The sequence below is a fragment of the Rhinolophus hipposideros genome, assembly GCF_964194185.1.
Source record: "Rhinolophus hipposideros genome assembly, chromosome: 6".
In the NCBI taxonomy this organism is placed as follows: domain Eukaryota; kingdom Metazoa; phylum Chordata; class Mammalia; order Chiroptera; family Rhinolophidae; genus Rhinolophus; species Rhinolophus hipposideros.
In genome coordinates this window covers 78,021,254-78,045,623 of record NC_138052.1, presented here as the reverse complement: position 1 = coordinate 78,045,623, position 24,370 = coordinate 78,021,254, and the positions used below count along the sequence as shown (strand labels likewise).

Genomic DNA, 24,370 nt, shown 5'->3' with positions numbered 1-24,370 from the left:
GTGGGGTTGGAGGTGGGGGAAAGAGTGAAGATGGTCAGAGGATACCAACCTCCACTTATAAGATGGATAATTTCTGGAGATTGAGTATACAGCATGGTGACTATAATTAATAGTACCATATTGTATACATGAAAGTTGCTAAGAGAGTAAATCTTTAAAGTTCTTACTACAAAAAAAATACATAACTATGTGAGGTGTAGATGTGTTAATTAATTGTATTGTGGTAATTACTTCACAATATCAAAGTCATCATGTATCAGATCATCACATTGTACACCTTAAACTCAAACAATGTTATGTGTCAACTATATCCCAATAAAGCTGGAAAAATATAACTATACCAAAGTATTTGAAAATGTTAGTAAATGGTAAAACTGATTGAATTTTTAAATAATGATGTTTTTCATGAAACATACATATATATATCAAACCTGACCTCCAAATTTTTCCACCTGGCTAATATTCTGAGAATTTTATGGGATATCTATTTACAAATAAATATCATTATTTAAACTAGAAATCCCAACCAAATATTCTTTGGAATAGTATGTAGAAATATTATGCCACATGTATAGTGATTAAACCTTAACCTTATCTAGTTTGAGGAAAAGAACACATTTGGTCAATTTATTTTTTTTTAATTTATTGGGGGGACTATTGTTAGTAAAATTACACAGATTTCAGGTGTACAATTCTGTATTACATCGTCTATAAATCCCATTGTGTGTTCACCTCCCAGAGTCAGTCCTCCTTCCATCACCATATATTTGATCCCCCTTACCTTCATCTCCCTCCCCCCACACCCTTACCCTCTGGTAACCACTAAACTATTGTTTGTGTCTATGAGTTTTTGTTTCTCATTTGTTTGTCTTGTTTTTTTTTTGTTATTTTTGGTTTATTTACCACATATCAGTGAAATTATATGGTTCTCTGCTTTTTCTGTCTGACTTATTTCACTTAGCATTATACTCTCAAGATCCATCCATGTTGTCACAAATGTTCCTATATCATCTTTCCTTACCGCTGAATAGCATTCCATTGTGTATATATACCACAACTTCTTTATCCATTCATCTATCGAAGGACATTTTGGTTGTTTCCATGTCTTGGCCACCGTAAACAAAGCTGCAATGAACATTGGAGCTCACGTGTCTTCATGTATAAAAGTTTTCAGATTTTTTGGGTAGATACCCAGGAGAAGGATTGCTGGGTTATATGGTAATTCTATTCGTAATTTTTTGAGGAACCTCCACACTGCCTTCCATAACAGCTGCACCAGTCTGCATTCCCACCAACAGTGGATGAGGGTTCCTTTTTCTCCACAGCCTCTCCAACATTTGTTACTATTTGTCTTGCTGATGACAGTCATTCTGACTGGGGTAAGGTGATATCTCATTGTGGTTTTTATTTGCATTTCTCTGATGATTAGTGATGTTGAGCATTTTTTCATATGTCTATTTGCCATTTGTATGTCCTCTTTGGATAAATGTCTCTTCAGGTCCTCTGCCCATTTTTCAATTGGGTTGTTTGTTTTTTTGTTATTGAGTTTCATGAGTTCCTTGTATATTTTGGATAGTAGCCCCTTATTGGAGGCACTGTTTGCAAAAATCTTCTCCCATTCAGTTGGTTGCCTCTTTATTTTGTCGATGGTTTCTTTTGCTGTGCAGAAGCTTTCAAGTTTCATATAGTCCCATTCGTTTATTTTAGCTTTTACTTCCATTGCCTTTGGAGTCAGATTCATAAAATGCTCTTTGAACCCAGGGTCCATAAGTTTAGTACCTATGTTTTCTTCTATGCAGTTTATTGTGTCAGGTCTTATGCTTAAGTCTTTGATCCATTTTGAATTAATTTTGGTACATGGTGACAGATAGCAATCCAGTTTCATTCTTTTGCACATGGCTATCCAATTCTCCCAGCACCATTTATTGAAGAGGCTGTCTTTACTCCATTGCATGTTTTTAGTTTCTTTGTCAAAAATTATCTGTCCATATTTATGTGGTTTTATTTCTGGGTTCTCAATTCTATTCCATTGGTCTATGTGTCTGTTTTTCTGCTAATACCATGCTGTTTTGATTATTGTAGCCCTGTAGTACAAGCTAAAGTCAGGGAGTGCAATACCTCCAGTATTGTTCTTTTTTCTTAAGATTGCTTTGGCTATTCGGGGTCTTTTGTGGTTCCAAACAAATCTGATGATTTTTTTGTTCCATTTCTTTAAAAAATGCCATTGGAATATTGATGGGGATTACATTAAATCTGTATATTGCTTTGGGTAATATGGCCATTTTAACTATGTTGATTCTTCCAATCCATGAGCACGGAATGTCTTTCCATTTCTTTGTGTCTTCTTTAATTTCTTTCAAAAATCTCTTATAGTTTTCAGCATAAAGGTCCTTCACATCCTTGGTTAAGTTTATTCCTAGGTATTTTATTCTTTCTGCTGCAATTGCAAAAGAAATTTTTTTTTTTTGTATTTCCTTTTCTGAGATTTCATTGCTAGTATATAGAAATGCAATGGACTTTTGTACGTTGATTTTGTAGCTGGCAACTTTACAGTATTCATTGATTGTTTCTAATAGCTTTTTGCTGGAGTCTTCAGGGTTTTCTATATATAGCATCATGTTATCTGCAAAGAGTGATAATTTAACTTCTTCATTCCCAATTTGGATGCCTTTTATTTCTTTCTCTTGCCTGATTGCTCTGGCAAGGACTTCCAACACTATGTTGAAAAGCAGACATGATAGGGGACAGCCTGTCGTGTTCCTGAATATAGAGCAAAGAGCTTCAGTTTTTCACCATTAATCATGAGATTAGCTGAGGGCTTGTCATATATGACCTTTATTATGTTAAGGTATTTTCCTTCTATACCTATTTTATTAAGTGTTTTAATCATAAATGGATGTTGTATCTTGTCAAATGCTTTTTCTGCATCAATTGATATAATCATATGATTTTTGTCCTTTATTTTGTTTATGTGACGTATCACATTGATGGATTTGTGGATGTTGAACCATCCTTGTGCCCTGAGGATGAACCCCACTTGGTCGTGATGAATAATCTTTTTAATGCATTGTTGTATTCGATTTGCTAGAATTTTGTTTAGGATTTTTGTATCTGTATTCATCAGAGATATTGGTCTGTAGTTTTCTATTTTGTGTTGTCCTTACCAGGTTTTGGTATCAGGGTAATGTTGGCCTCATAAAATGAGTTAGGGAGTACTGTCTCTTCAATTTTTTGGAAGAGTTTGGGCAGGATTGGTATTAGATTGGTCAATTTCTAATTAGAAGGAATGGGTGAAAACATTTATAAGTTGTTTCTAAGTTTTCATTATATACTTTTAAGAGTTTGCCTTCTTTTACTCTGTTTTTTCAATAATACAAATTCATTTTTAATGCAACTGTAACATCAACCAATTTGCATTATTAATCCATTTATGGTGTGAATATAACTTCAGAAGCAAATCAAAAACTGTTGGAGACGATCACTAGGTATCATTATCAAGTTTCCACTTTCAAATATCTCGGTTGTAAAAGAAGATAACCAGTGGAACGGAGTGAGAAAATGTTAAAGATCCCCATAACTCTCTAGAATTATTATTTTGAATTACATGTATCTGGATCATGTCTTTGTGAAGTAAAATGCAGTTTGAAAAGGAACATATACGTCTACCAATTAATAGTGAATAGCACTTTTCATTTGAAAGAAAATGAAATCTTTGGAGACAAGGAGATTACAAAGTGACAGTGCCATATTTAGCCTCCCGACATTTTAGTGCCGCAAATGAACCCCCTGGCAAGTTGTCTTTCGAAGCTGTTCCATAATTACCCGGCATCAAGCACTATCTGACTCATGGAAATTGTGGAAAGGATTATATTTAGTCTGCTGATACTACACTTTCTTCTGCTTCTCTTCATACTGAAATACTTGTTGTATGAAGATAGGATCTTTTATAGTTTGTTCCTACATCAACTTCTACAGTTTATTTCTCACCCAAATCAGAATTTGGAGGGCAAAAGTAGAAGTGGCTTCAATTATACTCGTTAAAATTTAAATGATATGGATGATAAATCCTTGCTATTCTAGGCATAAATCAATAATAGTGAGTTGAAGTCAGAGAAGACTTTCCTCAAGATAAAACCATATCATATTCAACTTTATATGTGAGGTTCTTTGTACCTACTAAGTGTCCAATGGTATAATTTCCTGTTTATAAAACATCTGAGTCAATTGAACAAAGCGCTATGAAATGATATTTTGCTTAACTCCTCTTTATCTAAACTACTTCAAAATAATATTAATTGAATTCGCAGGCACCCTGAACTTTTCCATTAGAAAAAGAGCGTTGAGGAAGATGCTATTGACAAAAGGATGGAAAACTCACAAAATTGTAGTTCTATAAGCAACCCTAGAAATCACTCAGAATAATATTTTATACGAGGATATAAGGAAGCTATAACCCAGACAAGAGAAGTTATTTAATCCAAAGATACATGATTTGTTATAAGAAAGCCCAAATAAAATTCTGACTAGTTTAATCCCTGTCTAGTTTTCTTTCCACCATATCAAAGGACCTGGGATGTCTACATAGTAATGCTAATATCCACACGTCCCTATTGTCACAAAATGAAATTTTATTCCAAATATGCAAGAAAAAGCAGATACTTATAATTTCTTACAATACACACAAAGAATTTTTCTAATGCTCATATTTTAAAAATAAAAGGAGGAAGGAAAGAACAAAACCATAACTTGGATTTTTAATAAATAACATGCAAACACATACACAAAGTAGAAAAAGTACAACCCTCAGGTAATATTAAATGTATTTATCAGGTTTTAACCATGGGAAAGCTGATCTGAATAAGGGTACACTTAGATCACACTTAAAAATTTTTATTAAAATTCACTTAGGCCTCTCTGTTAATTCATGTAGGTCTGAAATGTGTTACTTTAATAATTAAGCCTTTGCTGTAATGTGACTGAATTCAGTTGACTAGTCTAGGCATCCTTAGCAGAGAGTTATTCATTTCCTCTTCTGTTCAGATCAATGTACCCAATATAGCCATCTATTCTCCTTATATCAGACAACGTGGGCCAGTAGTGTATTGCCATTGTTCTAAACTTTTTTTTATACCATATTAGAGTCATCCAGCCTAGGTATATCCTTCGTTGAGGTAAAAACTCTCAGAGTTCCCAAGTAGTACTTCTGACCTTTTACAGTGATTCCTAGTAACTCTATGAGATTGGAGTGCAAATTAGTAAATTTTCCCTAGGGTTTGCATAATCCAGGTCTTTGACCTTTCTGCCATGCATTAAATCAGAGAATAGGCAGTTTTCTTGATTAAAAACTGACCCTGGTTAGAGTAACGGATTTATTTAGCCTCACCAATCATTGGTCCCATTGTATCTTGCAGGGATGATTTCCTTTAAAGATTGTAGTCTATATTCCTTCCTAGGGCTGATTTCTGATTTCCCCTCAGTATTCAACATCACATGTCACCCAGATCATCTTTAATTATAGCTCTTCTTGTTACACTAAATCTTAACATACATCAATTTCAGTGCCTTTTGATTAAATGCATTTGAGTATTTTACCTCTAAATAAATTCCTTCTACATACCAGAGACTTTATTTTGTCTTTAATCAATTAACCAAACCTCATGATTACCATTAGAAAAAAATGCTTCTCAAAGTGAGAAAAGATCTGAAACATTGCAACAAAAATCCTTTTTAGTAACAGTACCTCATTCACTACTACTTAAATTCAACAGCAAATAGTACATAAGTCATAAGAATGTAGAATGTAGTTATTTTACTACCAGTCTAGTATAAGCATGTAAGCAAAGATGGGAAGAAAAACTTCAAAAAACAAACAAACTGAGGGTTGGTGAATTACATGTTCTGATCATAAGCATTTATATAAAATCTATGGACAGGTTCAGGAAATATAAAGGCACATACATCAATAATTCAAGATGAGCATGCCTACTATGTGCTTGACAGTTCTAGGTGCTGGATAGGCAGTATCAAAAAAGAATGTACACACTTCTTCTAAAATGTAAGCTCTTTGAAGGGACTGACAGTCTCTTCTCAGGGAATATAATATTCTAGAGAAGGAGCTTATGTCTGAAGGAAAAACTTATACATACAGTCTAATGATTTTTTTAAATGATCACATTTAATCAGATATTTTTTAATTAAATGTATTGGGGTGACATTGGTTAGTAAAATTATATAGGCTTCAAGTGTACATTTCTATAATACATCATCTATATATTTCATTGTGTGTTCACCACCCAGAGTCAGTTCTCCTTCCATCACCAGGTATTTGAATGTTCTAATAATTTTGAGTTAATGAAAATCTGTTGAGCATTTAATATAGATAAGGTATTTTATAATTATTGGGGATAAAATCAAAGAATAAGGCAAGGGAAGCCCTCCAAGATGGAGAAGTTGGGCTAAGCCTGCACCTGGGTTTATGTCCTGGACAAAGGTAAGTGGCTTTTTTAATGACCTGTGCTTCCCAGAAGTTTACAATCAGGAAGGTTAAACATATTTTAGTGGGAGGAGGGAGCTAGGTAAATAGAGAAAATGTTCTTCTCAAGAGGAGGCGATTTCATCAGGGCCTTGAGGAATAGTTAATTTCTAAGAAGCAGAGATGAGAGAAGAGCATTCCAAATAGAAAAAACTTAAATCTAATTTTTAGGGGGCCGGCCCGGTGGCTCAGGCAGTTAGACCTCCATGCTCCTAACTCCAAAGGCTGCCGGTTCGATTCCCACATGGGCCAGTGGGCTCTCAACCACAAGGTTGCCGGTTCAACTCAAGTCCCACAAGGGATGGTGGGCTCTGCCCCCTGCAACTAAGATTGAACACGGCACCTTGAGCTGAGCTGCCACTGAGCTCCCAGATGGCTCAGTTGGTTGGAGCTCGTCCTCTCAACCACAAGGTTGCCGTTTTGACTCCCGCAAGGGATGGTGGGCTGTGCCCCCTGCAACTAGCAACTGCAACTAGACCTGGAGCTGAGCTGCACCCTCCACAACTAAGACTGAAAGGACAACAGCTTGACGGAAAAAAAGGCCTGGAAGTACACAATGTTCCCCAATAAAGTCCTGTTCTCCTTCCCCAACAAAATAAAAAAAAAAAAATCTAATTTTTGAACAAACCAGATGATGACATAGGGAAATGAGTTCAAAATCATCTGACTTTAACATTTATATCATGCCTTTGTTCAAAGGACTGATTACTTTACCAAGGAAGATATGCCAGAGAAAGTTTTTGTCATTTGTAAAACTGTACCAGAGAATACATTTCCCATTTACTCTATGATCATGGCACTCAGGTTTTTTAACCTTTAAACTACAATTTATTCTCTAGACTAGGCTATACGGTAGCCTTCTCTACTGTTGTCAATAACTTGCTTAAATGTTTACTTTTATTCTCAATAGATACAAAAAACTCTAAACTCTCATTCTGCATGTGATGAAGATATAGAGAAAAACTAGAATGAAATAGTTTGGCTACTGCCTACCACTTCTATTTTCATAATAATAAACATTTACATAATATCCAAGCTTATTATAACATAAATATAACTGTTAAAGAGACTTTCTAGTTTACTCAACAGATTTTATACAAATTGACCATATTTTATATGTATTCAAGGACACATTTCTCTGTTGGAAAAAAAAAAAAGAAAACATGAAAATGAGCATTATTTTCATTAGGACAACTTTGATGAGTTTATTTTGTATTATTTATAGTTGTTAGCTCTACTAAAGATATATGCTAGATTTCAATATGAGTCATAGGAGATTCAAATTTAATGACACAATACATATAATTACAAGACTAAAAAGAACACAAAGAAACATGGTCTGTTCAAAAGGCTTTAATTTTTGCATCAAAAATCATGAGACTCCACATTACACAATTATCAAAGGTTAGAACTTTCCACCTTCATCCTTCCCTTACATTTCCCTCTAATGATTTCCCCTCTAATGTTTCCCTCAAAGCATTTAAATTTTTTCTATTAACTTCCATTTCCCAATCACCTCCCAAAATGTCAATCTATCTATGAAGATATGTTTACCTGGGTACTAATGTTTAAAACATTATATTTTCAATCCACATTTTGGGACTCAAGACCCAAATGAGATGGGTCTATGAGATGTTTTTCAGTACTGGTAGTCTTTGGACAAAAAGTGGTACACATTTAATTGTTGATTTTTTCCTAAATGCTTGAATAAAAGCTGCAAAGTATACATCTGCCTAGCAAGGGAAGGCTTCATGCTTTTGGTGACCATTTCCTTAAAAATAAACAGTTGCTGAAACAGTACTTAAGTTAGAATTTATTTCCAACATTTTGTATGCCTGTAAGCTGCTTTAAATATGTAGGAAACTGATAAACATGTTGTCTGAACTTCAGTGGACACACTAGGGCCAATCTTTTCCTCCTACCATTTTTCTCAGTACCATTCTAGGAAGGGAGTGCTCTCTATTTTCAGATAAACTGCTATGAGAACCCATTACCAGCCAATCCCTGAGATACCTTTAAAATTCTAAAGTTTAGCTTTGTACTCTATGTCCCTTGTTTGAAGTTCCTTTGTTTCTCAGTTGGAGTCTTAGCCATAAAATGTTTGACATGACAGATATAGAATCATCACATTCTAGTAAGAACTTACACAAAATTTTCAAACTTCAAATAAGAGAGAAAATAAATGCAAAAATGGTCTAGCAACAGATAAAGTATGGTTACCAAAGGGATTGGGGCGGGGGGGAGGGGGGCGATGGAAAAGGAAGATGGTAAAGGAGGTCAGATACAAAGGGTGCCAAAAAATGTATATACATTTTTAAAAAGGAAAAAAAACTGTTAAAATTGCAATACTCTATACTGATAACAAAAGATAACAAGTCACGTTTGACTTCTACGATTACAGGAGGTGCTCAAAGTGGTTACCGTCCAGACACTTCTGATTATGGCGAACTACTCCTTGAGCAACGTTGACCAAAGGGTCCACTTACATACATTTTTTTGGCACCCCAGTATATGCTGACTGAAGGAGACTAGACATTGGGTGGTGAGCACACAATGCAATATACAAGTGATATATTATAGAATTGTATACTTGAAACTCATATAATGTTATTAACCAATGTCACCCCCAATAAATTTAATTTTATAAAAGAACCAAGAATGAAGCTTACAAATAAAAAAATAATAAAGTCAGTAAATATTTTTTTAAAAAAATAGTCTATCAGCTTTCCTGCCTAGAAGTACTTCAGGAAATCAAAAAAATCTTACAGGTCAGCCACCGTAAAGATAACAGGGAGGCAGGAAAACACCCACTCCCTCAGGTAAGGAAACTAAGGGAGAACAGTACAAAACAGAGATCAAAACTATTCCTGGCTTAGTTAAGCTCTGAACTTCTGAGAATACAATTTGGGCATTTAATTGGGTATTTCAAGAACTTACCCGGTTATATCACTTGAGTGTACCCTAAGAAACACACAGAACCTTCGTGGCAGGTCAAGTCCTATGCACTTTACCACAAGAGACAGTGTGCTTCAGAGGATATTCTTTCTATAGCAGTTGCCACTTGAAACCCCAAACCAGTCCTATCCTACAAGTTTCATTAATACCAAAATGTGCAGGCTTGAAGTTTGCAAAGTCCGAAATTGACTAGGAGAAGGAGACCGCCCAATCCCTTAGAGAAATTTTAAACTCCTCTGCCACTGAACAAATAAGAATTTTCTTAACAGAAAACATTCCAAGAGAACATCTCAGGGATAAAGACCATAAAAGTACTCACAGGCCTCAGTCTCAATATGTATGTCCACCACTAGTTACTGGTTTCCTAAAAATAGCCCTCAGGGTACAGATCCCTCTTTCCCTTTGCCCTAAGAAAGCTAAAAAACTCTCCGAGGGGAGTGGCCACTTCTCTCTGAAACCTGATGCCAGCTGTGAGGTCACAGCTTCCCCGGAAATAAAAGGCAACCTCAGCAAGGGAGGCCCCCACTCAGGGACTGAAACAGCCCTCAACTCACTCTTCAGCTTCGCCGCTGTTTGGCAGCCCTGCAGCTCCATCATGGTGGGTCCTATGAGAAAACTATTTGTCATTTATAGGAGGAAATGGATCACGGATATAATCTTATGGAGAAGAAAGGCAGACAAAAAGGAGAACTGAAGAGAGAACATATTCAGTATGAGTCTTCAGAATCTACTTTTGGTTTTTGCTGAGATGGGTTGAAGATAGAAGAGATTAATTTGAGCTATTATGCCAACTGGAAAAATACAACTTATTCCCAAAAGTAGTACTTTATGCTTCACCAAATTTTGCTATATCACATAAGGTATTTTATATTTAAAATTAGGGGGGAAAACCCCCTGCAACTATAGAATAATATGATATCTTAAACAAGAATCCAATGATGCCAATATCTAAAATTAAATAAACTACTTCAGATGCATTGGGTAAAAATGTAGAAGATAAACAGAAGAAAGACTTAAGATGACCTTTCTAATGAAGTGTGTGTGTACTTTTTAATACAGTGTATCTGTATTAAATATATCTTATATACACTATATATTATTATATTATTCCAGGAAGTATTTGACTTAGCATTTGTTAAATAATTGATTCATTAAGATAAGAGATAACTATCTTTTGCAATTAAGATAACTATCTTTTGCAATAGCTTTTTATTTTTCCTAGATTCAAAAGTATCCTAAGGCAATCTTCTTATTCTATAACACCTACATGACTTCCTAAAAATCTCACAGCAGAGAGCAACCATTCTTCTGTCAATGCATTTGAAAAAGTACTAGTTGTTTCTTTCTTTCTCCCTCTCTCGCCACTGCAGTCCTTCAGTGCTGATCAGATTGCTGGTAAGTGAATTGAGCTTCTGTATTCCAGATGGAGGCAGAATATTGCTTAGTTTCTGAAATACTACTTACCTCCAAGGCATGTTACTGCATGGCACAACCTGTTACTCGTGTCCAAGCTCTGCCTGAACGCTGCAAAGTAGGCTTATTCTGGGAGCTTACTTTAAAGATTACTCAGGGAATGAGCTTGGATACACTTAAAAGTCAGGACATTTTGTTGGGTTAAAATATTCTCTGTGGTTAATTTCTTTCTAACAGATCGAGTTCTCTAAGGAACAGCAGGATGGTAAGTTTAAAAGATATAGCTGTTAATATGTGCACACTCATAAAGATGGCATGTGAGGAAAACCAACTCCCTTAAGATGAGAATAGCTTTTCCTAATTATCTTGACTGGTGTCGCCACTCCAAATAGAAATGCTCTCAATCACTCTAAATTCTCTCAACAACCTGAACCCCTCGCTTATAATTAACCATCAAAGGCTTAAGCAAACAGTAGATAAACACTACAAAATAGGTCATTATATTCACTGAATTCTAAATAAAACCAATTTGATACAGTAGGCAAATAGATGATAGACAGATAGATAGATAGATACATAGATAGATAGATACATAGATACATAGATACACAGATGATACATATATCAAAAAAAGATACAGATTTTGGATAGCTTATCTGTTAATCAAATCCTTAAAGAAATATTGGCAGATCTAAATTGTTAAATTTGGAAAATAAAACTGATTATGAAACTGCCAATTACCAAATCTACATAATTTCAATGGTCATCACAATGAATCCAGACAAGTAGTGGGTAAAGTGGATACAAAATAAAAGAGAATTCAGAGACAAAGAGGGAGGAGTAATTTATCATAAAACTAAGGAAGAAACAATAGATGTGTCCTGGTCCATCTTTAGAGATGCAGGACAGACTCCCAGGGAGGGGATGAGACTTCCTCAAGGACCCAAAGAATTAGTGGTAGGATCAAAATCTTGTATTAGTTTAAATTAATTAGAAATTTATTTCATAAGAGAAAAGAAATTTCTTTCATAAAACAGTTACTAACTAGAAGACTTCAAACTCTTAAGATTCAAGCGACTCTGAATAGTTTTCCTAACACTTCCACTTTTTCCCCTTCCAGTCTTGAAATCCAAGAATCTTGTGTCGTACAGATCTTGATTTTTTTCACTGGAAGTGTACCAAGGCATGTTTTATGGAATGAAAGTGCCACATGTTCAAATAAACTGAGATATAAATACATCTACAGAAGGGAAGGGGAGAAAAAATGAGTTATTTGATATCATATAAATTAGAATATTTGTCAAAATATGTATGTTATACATGTTATGATTTATAATATATAAATAATTATACGTGATTAATAAGGATCTATTCAAACACTCAGTTCTCTACCTAAAGAATTCCACATTTTTTCAGTTTGTTTCAGTTTGTTTCTGGAATATCTCATGTTCAAACATCAATTAAAAATAAAGGATACCTGCTGTGGTATAGACTCACATGTGTCCATGTATAATGGCTGATGGCTTCATCTAGATAGATTAGATGATTTCATGACTCAGAACTCAATATTATATAAAATTATACCACAAGTGACTATTCTTTCTTATTGAAAATGGTAATTCTAATTTTTTGATGTATTTTTAATAAGTGGTGCTGCTACATTATCAGCTACTACATCCTACTCCTCTCAACTATCTAATTTACAGTGTCATTTTGACAGCCCAGTTACAGTAGGACCAAACAATAAAAGACTTAAAAGCCCTTTCAGGGACAGATCTGAACTATTAAACTATTACTATTAAACTTAGCACTCCATATATGAAATAGGTTTCATATAGAGGGGTTCAGTACACATTGGTGTGGTGAACTGGTTTTCTCTTGGATCAGGAAAATGAACATTTTTGGTAGCATTTTAAGTGAAATGGAAATCATATATTTTCAGAAATGACGACTTCCTTTGTTTACTTCCTTGTTTAATGATTAAGTAGCTTTGCTCAAAACTGCTCTATTTGAATGTATCACTGGTTTAGAGGAAAGAAGAAAAATCCACTAGAAAATTATAGCATTCGAAAGGTCTCAGTCCTCTTATGCTGTCCTGTAGAGCTGCCACTAGCCACATGTGGCTATTTAGATTTAAACTTTAGTTAAAAATAAATACATTTAAAAATATATTTCCTCAGTTGTACTAGTTACCTTTTAGTGCTCTAGAACTGCAGGTGGCTAGTAGCTACATTTGGGGGCAGTCCAGATACCAGACATAGAACATTTTGATCAAAAAAAGTTCTAGAACAGTGTTGTGCTAGACCAGGGAGGGGCGGGCAAATTTTTTCTTAAAGGGGCAAATAGTAAATATGCTAGGTTTCATTGGCAGTACAGTCTCTGCAAAAACAACTCAACCCTGTCACTGAGGTATGAAAATAGCCATAGACAATACATAAATGAAATGGTTGTATTCCATTCAAATTTCATTTATAAAACCAGGTGGCCAGCCCCTAGTCAGGACTTTGTTAACCCCTGTTCTAGACTCTTCCAGAGAAAAACTTAATCCTTAAAAATCTGGGGTAGGAAGATCTTTCTGGCCTTGGCCTTTAAATCAACAAAAGGGCTAATGTCAGGAAGATTCTATTACAGCCCATAAAATCCTATTTCTATATCAAGCATTTGACCAGGGTAATAGTGAGCCCTCTGAGCAAGCTGTGCATAAAAGCCTGGAGCCAGTAACAGGAATAGTTCAGTTTCACATGTCCCTGAGAAAGATGAAAAAGAACATTTGACTAATGACCCCACAGTGCTTGCAGCATGTTTTTAGATTCGGGAAATAGCCTATTATAGTCACACTTCATAGAAGTTGAAGAGCAAATATTAGAAAAGGATAGTAACATGGTCACAATAGTTGATTGTGACTATGTCTGGTGCAATCTTAGATTAGTGGATGAGGGGACAGCAAAAATCTGGTAATCTATCTAGAAGGCATCTTTTGATTTCAGACCACCAATGGCCTAAAAAATAATACTTCCACCCCTACCAGTTCAGTCACAAATGGTTTGTTTGAGTGTTGTTAGTATTAACCCCAACGAGTTGCCATCAGTAGTTTTAGGTGCCCTAGAAAATTTCATTTAGTTTAGTTTAGTTTAGTTTAGTTTAGTTTAGTTTAGTTTAGTTTAGTTTAGAAGGTTCAATTAAAATGTCTTTACTGGCCCCTCATCCATAGTAGCACCCCTTTCTGTCGTTTTGGTGTACACTTCTTAATTCTTTTGTGAATGTAATTCTGAAAGAAAAAATTAGTTCTATAAAAGGGGAATGACAAAATTTAGGAAAAGTAAGCAATAGAGTGATTGTGATAAAAATAGACAATACTTTTTAAATATGTACTTGCACCTGAGTACAAGTAAAACAAGAGAAATCCGAGTGAAATTGGTGAAGTCTATTAATGTGAATGTCCCGGTCACCACAGAACACTATAAATTCTAAATGTTACTATTGGGGAAAATTGGACAGAGTATTTAAGAAATACCCATGTATGTTTTCTCAAAATTGTATGTAAATCTACAATTACCTCTATAAAATTTTAATTAGAAAATATATCCTTAAATTCTAAAGCTAATATAGCAACATGTTGTCATATGTATTATGTGAAAAAAAAAGTAAACTTTAAAGAGATTACCACAACAATAGATCCAAACAAACATTCCTCCTTCTGAATTGATTATACCAGGGGTCTCTTAGAGTCGTACATTAAAGTGGTTAAATGACACTATTAGAACTTAAAGATTTGTCTGACCTTTCTAATTTTTTTTTCCTGAAAAATGAAGTTACTCCTGTGGAAAACTAGTTACGGAGAGCATGTAGGAAATTTGTACCTCAAGAGGGGGTTTTTCTATATACTCTGAAAAGTTTGGGTTAACCTCACAAAACTCAACCCAAATTGAAAAATTTGTTTTCTTGGAATTTTATTAATTTTGTTAAGTATATGAGAGATTACATAAGGAATTCTTAAGATTTATCAAGACCTTAAAATTTCTTAACGCAATCCTGCTTCCCAGGCAGATGAAGAAAATATAAATAAATAGGACTAAGAGCTCCAATCTTCATATCTGATTAATAATGACATATGACTTGAAATGAGAAAAGCTGTTTTAAAATAGTCCCCAAAAGAAATGTCAAAAGTGTTTGTCAATGATTGCTTGAACTATGAAAAGGGAGAGTCCAATGAGCACAACTTCAGTGGCTGGTAAAAGTTGTAAAATAAAGGAGAATTTGAACTGAATCTTTGGATTAAGTTAGGGTTAATTTATAGGTCTGAGGTAGAGAAGAGCACCCTAATGTTTCTTGCTTCTTGCAGATTTCAAGGAGGCATTTCTCCTGTTTGATAGAACAGGTGAAAGCAAAATCACCTTAAGCCAGGTTGGCGATGTTCTCCGGGCTCTGGGCACGAACCCCACCAATGCAGAGGTCAAGAAGGTTCTGGGAAATCCCAGCAATGAAGGTAACCACAGGTTTTGCCAAGAAGTTTGGAAATGTGTGTGTCTGTGTGTGTGTGTGTAAGAGAAAAAGAGAGAGCATTATTGAGAAATTAGTGCCACAAAATAAGGCTTAATTTGATTTTGATAGTAAATGTGCCAGTTAGCTGCCTAGAGTCTCAGTATTTTCCCTTCATAAAATAAGTTAACCGTCCTTTGAGACTTTACAAGCATGATAAAATTTCATGCTAATGAAAGGAAATATATCTAATGCTAACACCATCATCATCATCACCGTATCTAATGCTCATAATTTAAAGGTTAATGAAATGAAATAATATCCAAATCCACACATTTTTTTCAAACCTTCCAAGGCAAAAATACATTTTGACAAAGATGTTAGATATAGCTAAAACATAATGTACTTTGCAAACAACTCTGAGGAAATGACAATGGCACAGAGAAGATCTACTCTGATAAAAGCGGGAAAAATGAAATCACAATGTTCTCAGGAGACTGAAAATACCTGCTGACTGTGCCCCATGGTATTTCTGTTTGACACCCTGTTTCTGTGACCATCTTAAAGGAAACTCAGCTATCTTAATTAAGAATAGACAGGGTGATATCTTAATAAGAGTTGTTGTTTTTTAATTTCCAAAGAATTACACAAAGACTTAAAAATATAAGCCAAAACCTGCTTTCAGTCACCCAAGGTAAATCCTGGGACAAAAGTGAGTAAGATACATAAATAGCAAAACTGCAGAAGTTCTTTGCTCAATACAAAAATCCAGTCATTAGTCTAGAACAAGGAAAAAATTTTTCAATCCCAAGATTCCTGGAAAAGTGTAATAGTCTACTGGAAAAATACCACCCTAAATAAAAGGACAAGACAAAACTGAAGTTTTTTCAAGTGGATATGTGGGCTTTTTATCTTTGCCATAGGAAAAAAGGAAGGGAGAGCAAATAATCTTTTTCCTTGATAATTGAAATAACTGTTTTCCTTTGTTACAACAGAAAAAAAAAATATTTCAAGAAAACCTAACTCTAAATCAGTCTGCTGGAATTTTCCTCAAACTTCATTTTCTTTGGAGGAGAATCCATGTAAATTACACAAATAGTAGCTGAGAACATGAGATAAAATGAGAGAGCAGCAAGCCAAATCTACTTTCTTAAGTGTCATTTTCTAACTTATCAAACGTCCATCTGTACTGGAACAATTGGTCAAATGTTCATTTATTCACCATGTTGAGTCTTTTTATATTACCCAATGTACTAGATTTCTATTCTATCAGGAAAGACTAGTAAAAGGGAATTTGGATTGTAGGGGTACATAACTTTATCTATTTGCATACATCTGGATAGCCTTTTCTACTTTTACTGTGAATCTGATTTTCCTTGTCAGAAGATACTAAAGAGAGTCCTATCATCCTTAGGCTTCTAAACTACAAATTCAGGCAATCACAAAGCATTTGACACACACTCTCTGCTTATAAGCTTCTTTTTTAAATTACTTAAAATGTAAAGAAGCTGAAGGTCCTACAAAAGCTGGACTGCATATTAAAGTTAAGTTTTACTATACTTATATGCTAATGGGTTTGTTGTATTACTATAATTTTATATTGCTTCCCTAACATTTATAGAAAATATTAAATTGACAATACTAACAAAATAGTAGCTAACACTAAGCACTCAGTTGTACCAAATATTGTAATACACTTGGCTTGTATCATCTCATTTAATTCCCACACTAATACTATGATTATGTCTCTATTTTTACAGATGAAAAAATTGAGGCACAAATTGGTTAAGAAACTTGCCCATGGTCACATAGTTGTAAATGGCGATTGGGGATAAAAGTTCAAGCACTAGGACTCCAGAGTCTATGCTATTATCTATTACCAAATCTTTGTTATCAGCAATTTACCAACTGAAACTTAAGCTGTATAATGATTTTTCAGGTCATCTAGAGAACTTTTGATACTCACAGATGGCATTTTATGGTAGCTAATAACTCCCTAAACGGCCATTTCTTCTAGAGATGAATGCCAAGAAAATTGAGTTTGAACAGTTTCTGCCCATGATGCAAGTTATTTCCAACAACAAGGAGCAGGGCAGTTATGAAGACTTTGTTGAGGGTCTGCGTGTCTTTGACAAGGAAGGCAATGGCACAGTCATGGGTGCTGAACTTCGTCACGTTCTAGCCACACTGGGTAAGGACAATTTATTTCCCTGGACTAAGTAGAACAAAATACATAGGAAAGAGCATGACTTAGAGGAATCATGCTATCACCCAAATAGGCATGGGGAAAGACTACAAAGGAAAATGAAAAAGAATAGTCAATAGTTAATGACCAGGGTGGTGAACACACAATGGGATTTATAGGTGATGTAATACAGAATGGTACACCTGAAATCTATGTAATTTTACTAACAAATGTCACCCCAATAAATTAAAAAAAAAGTTAATGACCATTTCAATTGGCTTCAGTGAAAGCCAATTGGCTTCAGTGAAAGCCAATTGGCTTTCAATTGGCTTCAGTTTGTTTTGGGGAAATAGTAACTTAAATTACCGGTAATAAATAAGTAAAGTAAAGCATTATAGTTCTTACAGAATATGATTTGTTTGATCCGGTATAATGCGCAATGAATTCATTCAAAGACAATTTCTTGACAACATACTAAGTGCCAAAAGAATAGGAAGGGTTGGTTCCTTATCCTTCAAGAGCTTAGTCATAGTCTTCAGGAGCCTTAAACTGATCACTTATAGTGGAATTTTGAAAATACCCTCTAGACTTCTTTCTGAACAAAGAGATTTGCTTTATCAGGTGAAAAGATGAGAGAGGAAGAAGTGGAAACCCTACTGGCAGGTCAAGAAGACTCCAATGGCTGCATTAACTATGAAGGTACAAACTCATGCGCTCTGGTAGTTACAGCAACTCTTAACTGATTGGGTTGGTTATGGACTCCTTTTGAGCTTAAAATAACTTCTTTTTTTCTTTGCCTCTCTTATTGAACATACACATGTTACCTATTATCAATCAATTATACAATAACTCTAAACAGATATCTTGTGAAGACCTGACTTTATGTATATACATAAGCTTCATTCCAGTGGGTTTTCGCATTTCTGTGTATTGTTATACAGCTTAAAAAGTGTTCCTATATGTACTTTTTCTTGTTAGATCTTCATAATGTCTCTGTAAGATAGACAGGGTTGTGTCTAAATAAAATTTAATAGAATGTTAAAGTTGGAGAGAACTCAGAATTCTTTACATCAAACAATTATGAAAATGAAGAAACTGAGGGCCAAAGAGGCTTAGTTATTAGTGAAGGTCACATCATTAATGGCAAGGCTGGTGGTAAAATTTAGTTCTCCTTGTCTAGTGTTCGTGCTTAAATGAAAGTCATCTCAGAATGACCAATTACCATGTTTCCCCAAAAATAAAACCAAGCAGGACAATCAGCTCTAATGCGTCTTTCGGAGCAAAAATTAATATAAGACCTGGTCTTATTTTACTATAATGTAAGACTCGGTCTTTAATATAATATAATATAATATAATATAATATAATATAATATAATATAATATAATATAATATAATACCAGGTCTTATATTAATTTTTGCTCCGAAAGATGCATTAGAGCTGATTGTCTGGCTAGGTCTTATTTTCAGGGAAACACAGTACCTAGTTCTTACTACCAATTTACAGCAGCTTCACCCAAACGATCTGAAAAGTAACTCACTACACAAAATAAAGATGCAAAATAAAGTGGCATGCTATAATTTGTAAATTGAAAAGGTTCCAATAAAATTGAGAAACTTATCTATTTCCCAAAAAGACTAATTTAGCTCCATTTCAATAAAGCTACACATATGTTGATAGGTTTAATGTAAATGTAGAGTTAGGAAGTCTAATGACTTGGAAAAAAGTCATTAGAAAAGAAAAGCAGATCAAATATATGGTGATGGAAGGAAAACTGACTCTGGGTGGTGAACACACAATGGGATTTATAGATGATGTAATACAGAATTGTACACCTGAAATTATGTAATTTCATTAACAATTGTCACCCCAATAAATAAATTTAAAAAAAAAAGAATTGACAAGAAATATATAGAATTTGGGAATAGTTTAGAGAAGGACAAAACTAATCATGATAATGAGGTCTTGGGAAGTTAGCACTTTGAAGAAAGAGATTGTGTTTTCCCAAATAAAGACAGGGTTTTAATTAAAAAAAAAAAAAAGAAAAAGAAAGAAAAGAAAAGCAGAAAGACGAAGGGAAGGAAGGAAAGGGGAGAGAAAGAAAGAGAGGAGATGACAGGAGAAAAGGAACAGAATCAGCCAAACATATGTTCACTGACAATCTTGATTAAACTTCACTTTTTTCCATAAACCATGTTTCACATTTGGTTATTGCCACGAATACATTACATAAAAGAAGAATCATTCAATAAATATTGTTTGGACAACTGGATAGTCATGTAGAAAATTAAGTCAGATGTGGAACTTATACCATGATAAATTTCAAGTGGGTCAAAAATTTATATGTAAAAGCAAAAAGCATAAAAGCCATGGAAAAATTATTTTGTAACATTTGAAGTGGAAAAGCCTTTCTAACACTAATACAAAACCCAGAAAGCATTTCAAATTTTGATAAAATAAAGCATACATTTTTTCAATCTATATGGCAAAGGTACCAGAAACAAAAAGATGAAGAGCAAACCTAAAACGAAAAAAAAAAGAAAGAAAAAAAAAACAATTACAATCAATATTAGAAAGAGCTTATTTCCCTAATTAAAACAAAAACTATTACAAATTAATAAAAATACCACAACCCAATAGAAAAATTAATAAATACATGAAGAGACAATTCATAAAAAAGGAAATACATATACATATGAATACAGTATAATATGCTAAACTTCATTAACAATAAAAGAAATGTAGATGAACACTACACTGAGATACCATTTTTAAATAAACGGATTGCCAAAGGGTAAAAGTTAGACCACACTTTGAGTTGAGGAGTGTGTGTGGAAAAAGCTGGTATCATGCCTTCCTGTTGGGAATGTAAGTCATTTAGATCCATATGTGGTGATATGGTACTATTAATTCTAGCAAATCTACTTCAAGGGATGTAGTCTTTAGATATACTTGGACTCAGGTGAAATGAGTGATACATGGTTATTCATTAACCGTGTTGTTTGTAATGGACAAATATTCGAACAACTTATGTCCATCGATGCAGGATATATCAAATAGATTCCGGTAAATCTACATGATGTGTTACAGAAGTGTTCACCTGAAATCTATGTAACTTTACTGACAATTGTCACCCCAATAAACTTTAATTAAAAAAAAAGAAAATCTACACAATGAAATACCATATGGCCCTAAAAAATAATGATACTCTAAATAGTTTTGGTAATATCTCCGAAATGTATTATAAGTGAGAAAAGCAAGTGCAAAAGAATTTATAGAGTATGCCACCATTTATGTAAAGAAATTTTTTAAAAACATATATTTGTTTTTATAAAATGTCTCTTACACATGCATAATAGCTCCATGAACTCAGCTATAAAAAGAGGAACTAGATAGCTGGGAGACACTGGTGAGGAACATTTTTTTGTTGTTGTTATAAACTCTTTCATACTTTAAAAAACAAAATTTTGACCATATGAATGTACCACTTATTGAAAATTTAATTTATAAAATTAGGGGAAAGGCCATAAATCCAGTAATAAGTATAATGGTCTGTACAAAGCTTAAAAAAATAAACTCTAGTGTTATAGTTAATAATAATTAGGATTGAGGTAACTTGTAAAATGCTCTTTTGTTTAATTTGACTGTTTTCTAACTCTAAACTGTCTGTATTGTGCCTACAGCTTTTGTCAAGCACATCATGTCTATCTAAATGGAGCTCTCAAGGTATACATCTGTTTCTTTTTTACTGTTAAGACTGTCTTAATAGTGTTTCTTTTAAAACTTTAACAGCTTCACTTTATATGTGGATGCTGTAGATATAATTAGCATTAAGTTCTTTTTTTTAGCATTAAGTTTTTAATTAAGAGTTATCTATATTAATAAGAAAATATCAACTCCTTGAAATGGGTTATTTAGAAATAGAGCATTTTTGTACAATTTATAAGCAAAAACTTCTGAGGTTTTTGCTTCCGTCCATTCACGCTATCATTGGCTATGGACTGTGCTATATGTTCTTGCAGTGGAGATTCAGCAAACCAGAGACTAATTAATTAATTTAGTTGGGACATAACACTAATAAAAGCATGGGCCAAAGTTCTTTAAATAACTTAGGTAGTTTTTAATAATAACTGGTCCAGCACTTGCAACTAAGTTCTTGCAACTAAGAAACAACTTACCTTAGAAGTGCTGGTTCATTTTGTACTTTTTCATATTTTGCATTTCACATTATTTCCTCCCCAGTTTTCTTTCTGAAAACATGCAGTCAATATCTAACTCGTTTTCCCTTTTCCTTTACAGATTAAGCATTGGTTGGGAAGACTGGCTGGAAACTTATTTTAATAACACCCATGATTAACTGTCCAGATTTGTTTACCATCATTCAGAAAAACATTGTGGACCGTTCTAGACTGAAGGACTCCCTGATTTTTTTTATACCTCACATTTCCCTCTGAATTGTATTTATACCACACAAACCAAGTGTCTCCTGCTCTAGACAAAGATAAAATACTGAAAATTTCAAACCCTAGCACCACTGTTTATTTTCTACCATGGGTTAATGAACATCCTTAAATTAATAAATCAATAAATAATTTTGGTCAGTCTGGAATGTTCATGTTTCATTGTGTTTTCATCTTCTTGCTTAGAGAAAATAATTTTTAAAACCTCAGTCCTTTCCTTAATGTATCAAATATGGATAAATTATAAATTTGTAAGAGAACAAATCATTACAGCCTACATAGCAATAACAAACTGAATAATAATGATAATCACATATTACTGAAAAAGTGAAACAGAGAACTGAGGGAATTCAAGGATCAGAGATGTTTTAATATAAACTACCTAGACAATTTAATATGAAAGCAGGTTTCTTCAGTTTTGTGTAAATCACTGTATTCATGACAAGATCTATTTCATGTCTAGTGACAACCTGGCCTATTAGGAAATTCTAATAAGCCCTGATCCTTTTCACTGAATGTTTTCAAGGATAAAATTTAAAGTGACCTTCTACTTTCTTCTGAAAGTAGTGACCTACTTTCAAAAACCTCTCTGGGGATGAGACTGTTACTGAAGAACATGTCTGTTAATGTTCTCTCTCCTGCTATGATGGCCTCTACTTTGCATGTCCATGTCCCAAAATCTTGCTTCACTCATTTAACACATGTCCTAAATGGGAAGACTAATTGATAGGAAAGTTCATCGTGTAAACTTAATTTGTCATGCTATCATGTATCACTTTAGAACAGAGGCAGGATTTGCAAGTTAATAGTTGGATATTTAGAAGAGATGAAGTGAATAATAATTCTCCTACTCTCTGGAAGGATATCTGTAATATATGGGGCTGTAAAATCTTGGAAAAGTACCTGCTTGCCTAGAAATGTGTAGAAGCTGAAACAACTTTTTCCTCATGTTGGGCACTTTAGGTTAACACGCTCCTTCTAACTTCAGCAAAGGTCACTCAGATTCCAGTAGCCAATGGCTTCAACTTTGACCTATGCGCTTATAGCCAAGATGATGTTGGAACATTACAATTACTCTTTTAAGGAAAATTCACTATGGCCTCAAGATCTTTAAGACCAAGTTTGCCTAAGACCACAAACTGGAAATTTCACACAGCTCTGTGCAACAGAACTTTCAGTAAAAATGTAAATCTATATCTGCATTGTCTTATTTGGTAACCAATAGTCCCATGGGGCTACTGAGCATTTGAAATGTGGGTAGTGTGACTGTGGAATTGAATTTCTAATTGTATCTTATTTTAATTAATTTAAATAGCCACATGTGGCTCGTGAATACCAAATTGAACAGTGCAGGTTTCAATATATATTTATATTCAGTTGTTATATAAGGCAATAAAAATGTTCTTTAAAAATTACAAATGTCACCATGTCAAGAAGTTGACCAGTACAAATAATCCAATCACAAAAGGCTCATTTTTGTTTTGGAATATGTGGTTAAATTTCCCATTTTTTACACTCCTGTAACATTTTTCAATTAGAAAAATGTGATATCTTACAAGGTACTAAATTTTTAGTCTCAAGCTTCATATTTAATGCTTTTTTCTTAAGATCTTATAAAACTGCTTTCACTCCCAGTGGGATAACATCTAGTACACTGTCATGGGACCTAACCTTATTAAATTACCATGTGTGAAATGCCCATAGCTCAAGTAGTAGCAGGTGCAAAATAGAGTAGCGGGTGGAAGAGTGACAATAATTTTTAACATTTAAACCAGCTGGCAAAAATGACAGGTGCTTAATTCCTCAGTCTTCAAAAATAACTTTCGAAAAGCTTTTACTGCATAAGCAAATATTTTCAGGTTTTTTTAAACTATTTTGAAGTTACTTCCTGTCCCCCCCAAAAATATTAATTATTTTTGCCTCAAAGTATGTTTGAAATGTAGTCCATGGTAACTTATTCTTCTCTATGAAATAAATGATCATTAAATTGGGGAAATAAAATTTTTTTTTCAGACTGCATGGTAAAATATTGCAAGAAATATTACATTAAAAAGAACTCTTAACATGTCTTTCTCTAATTGTATTTACATGTCTTTTTCCATAGTGTTCAATATAACTTGGAACTTAATAGAATGAAGACAGAATATCTTCCTTGAAATTCTAAGCCTAAAGAAAACCATGAATCTATAGATTTATTCAGCAAACCAAGTCTATATCCCAAAAGAAAAGAGGAGATTAAACAGCAAGTATTTGGAGTCCAGACTAGAGTTACATTCCCTTGAATTAACAATATAACTGAAGCAAGGGAAGAGCAAAAATGATAGAATAATTCAGGCAATGATCTC

The 24,370-nt window shown here is 33.9% G+C and overlaps 1 protein-coding gene across 3 annotated transcripts in view; it reads left to right on the top strand.

Moving 5' to 3' along the window:
* MYL1 (myosin light chain 1) overlaps positions 1-24,094 on the top strand; it is a gene marked incomplete at its 3' end in the record, with an annotated part of 29,022 nt that extends 4,928 nt beyond the window's left edge. The window contains exons 1-7 of one of the 3 annotated variants that reach the window (XM_081051119.1): positions 9,354-10,085; positions 10,858-10,882; positions 15,243-15,386; positions 17,397-17,570; positions 18,186-18,263; positions 21,249-21,291; positions 21,865-24,040. In XM_081051119.1, the coding sequence (XP_080907245.1) occupies positions 10,083-10,085; positions 10,858-10,882; positions 15,243-15,386; positions 17,397-17,570; positions 18,186-18,263; positions 21,249-21,277 (453 nt within the window). In that variant the 5' untranslated portion in view covers positions 9,354-10,082. Of the gene's footprint in view, positions 1-9,353; positions 10,086-10,857; positions 10,883-11,137; positions 11,166-15,242; positions 15,387-17,396; positions 17,571-18,185; positions 18,308-21,248; positions 21,292-21,864 lie in introns of those variants that run through there. The other 2 variants (XM_081051118.1, XM_081051117.1) reach the window with 2 other exon arrangements.
* Positions 24,095-24,370: the final 276 nt, after the last annotated feature.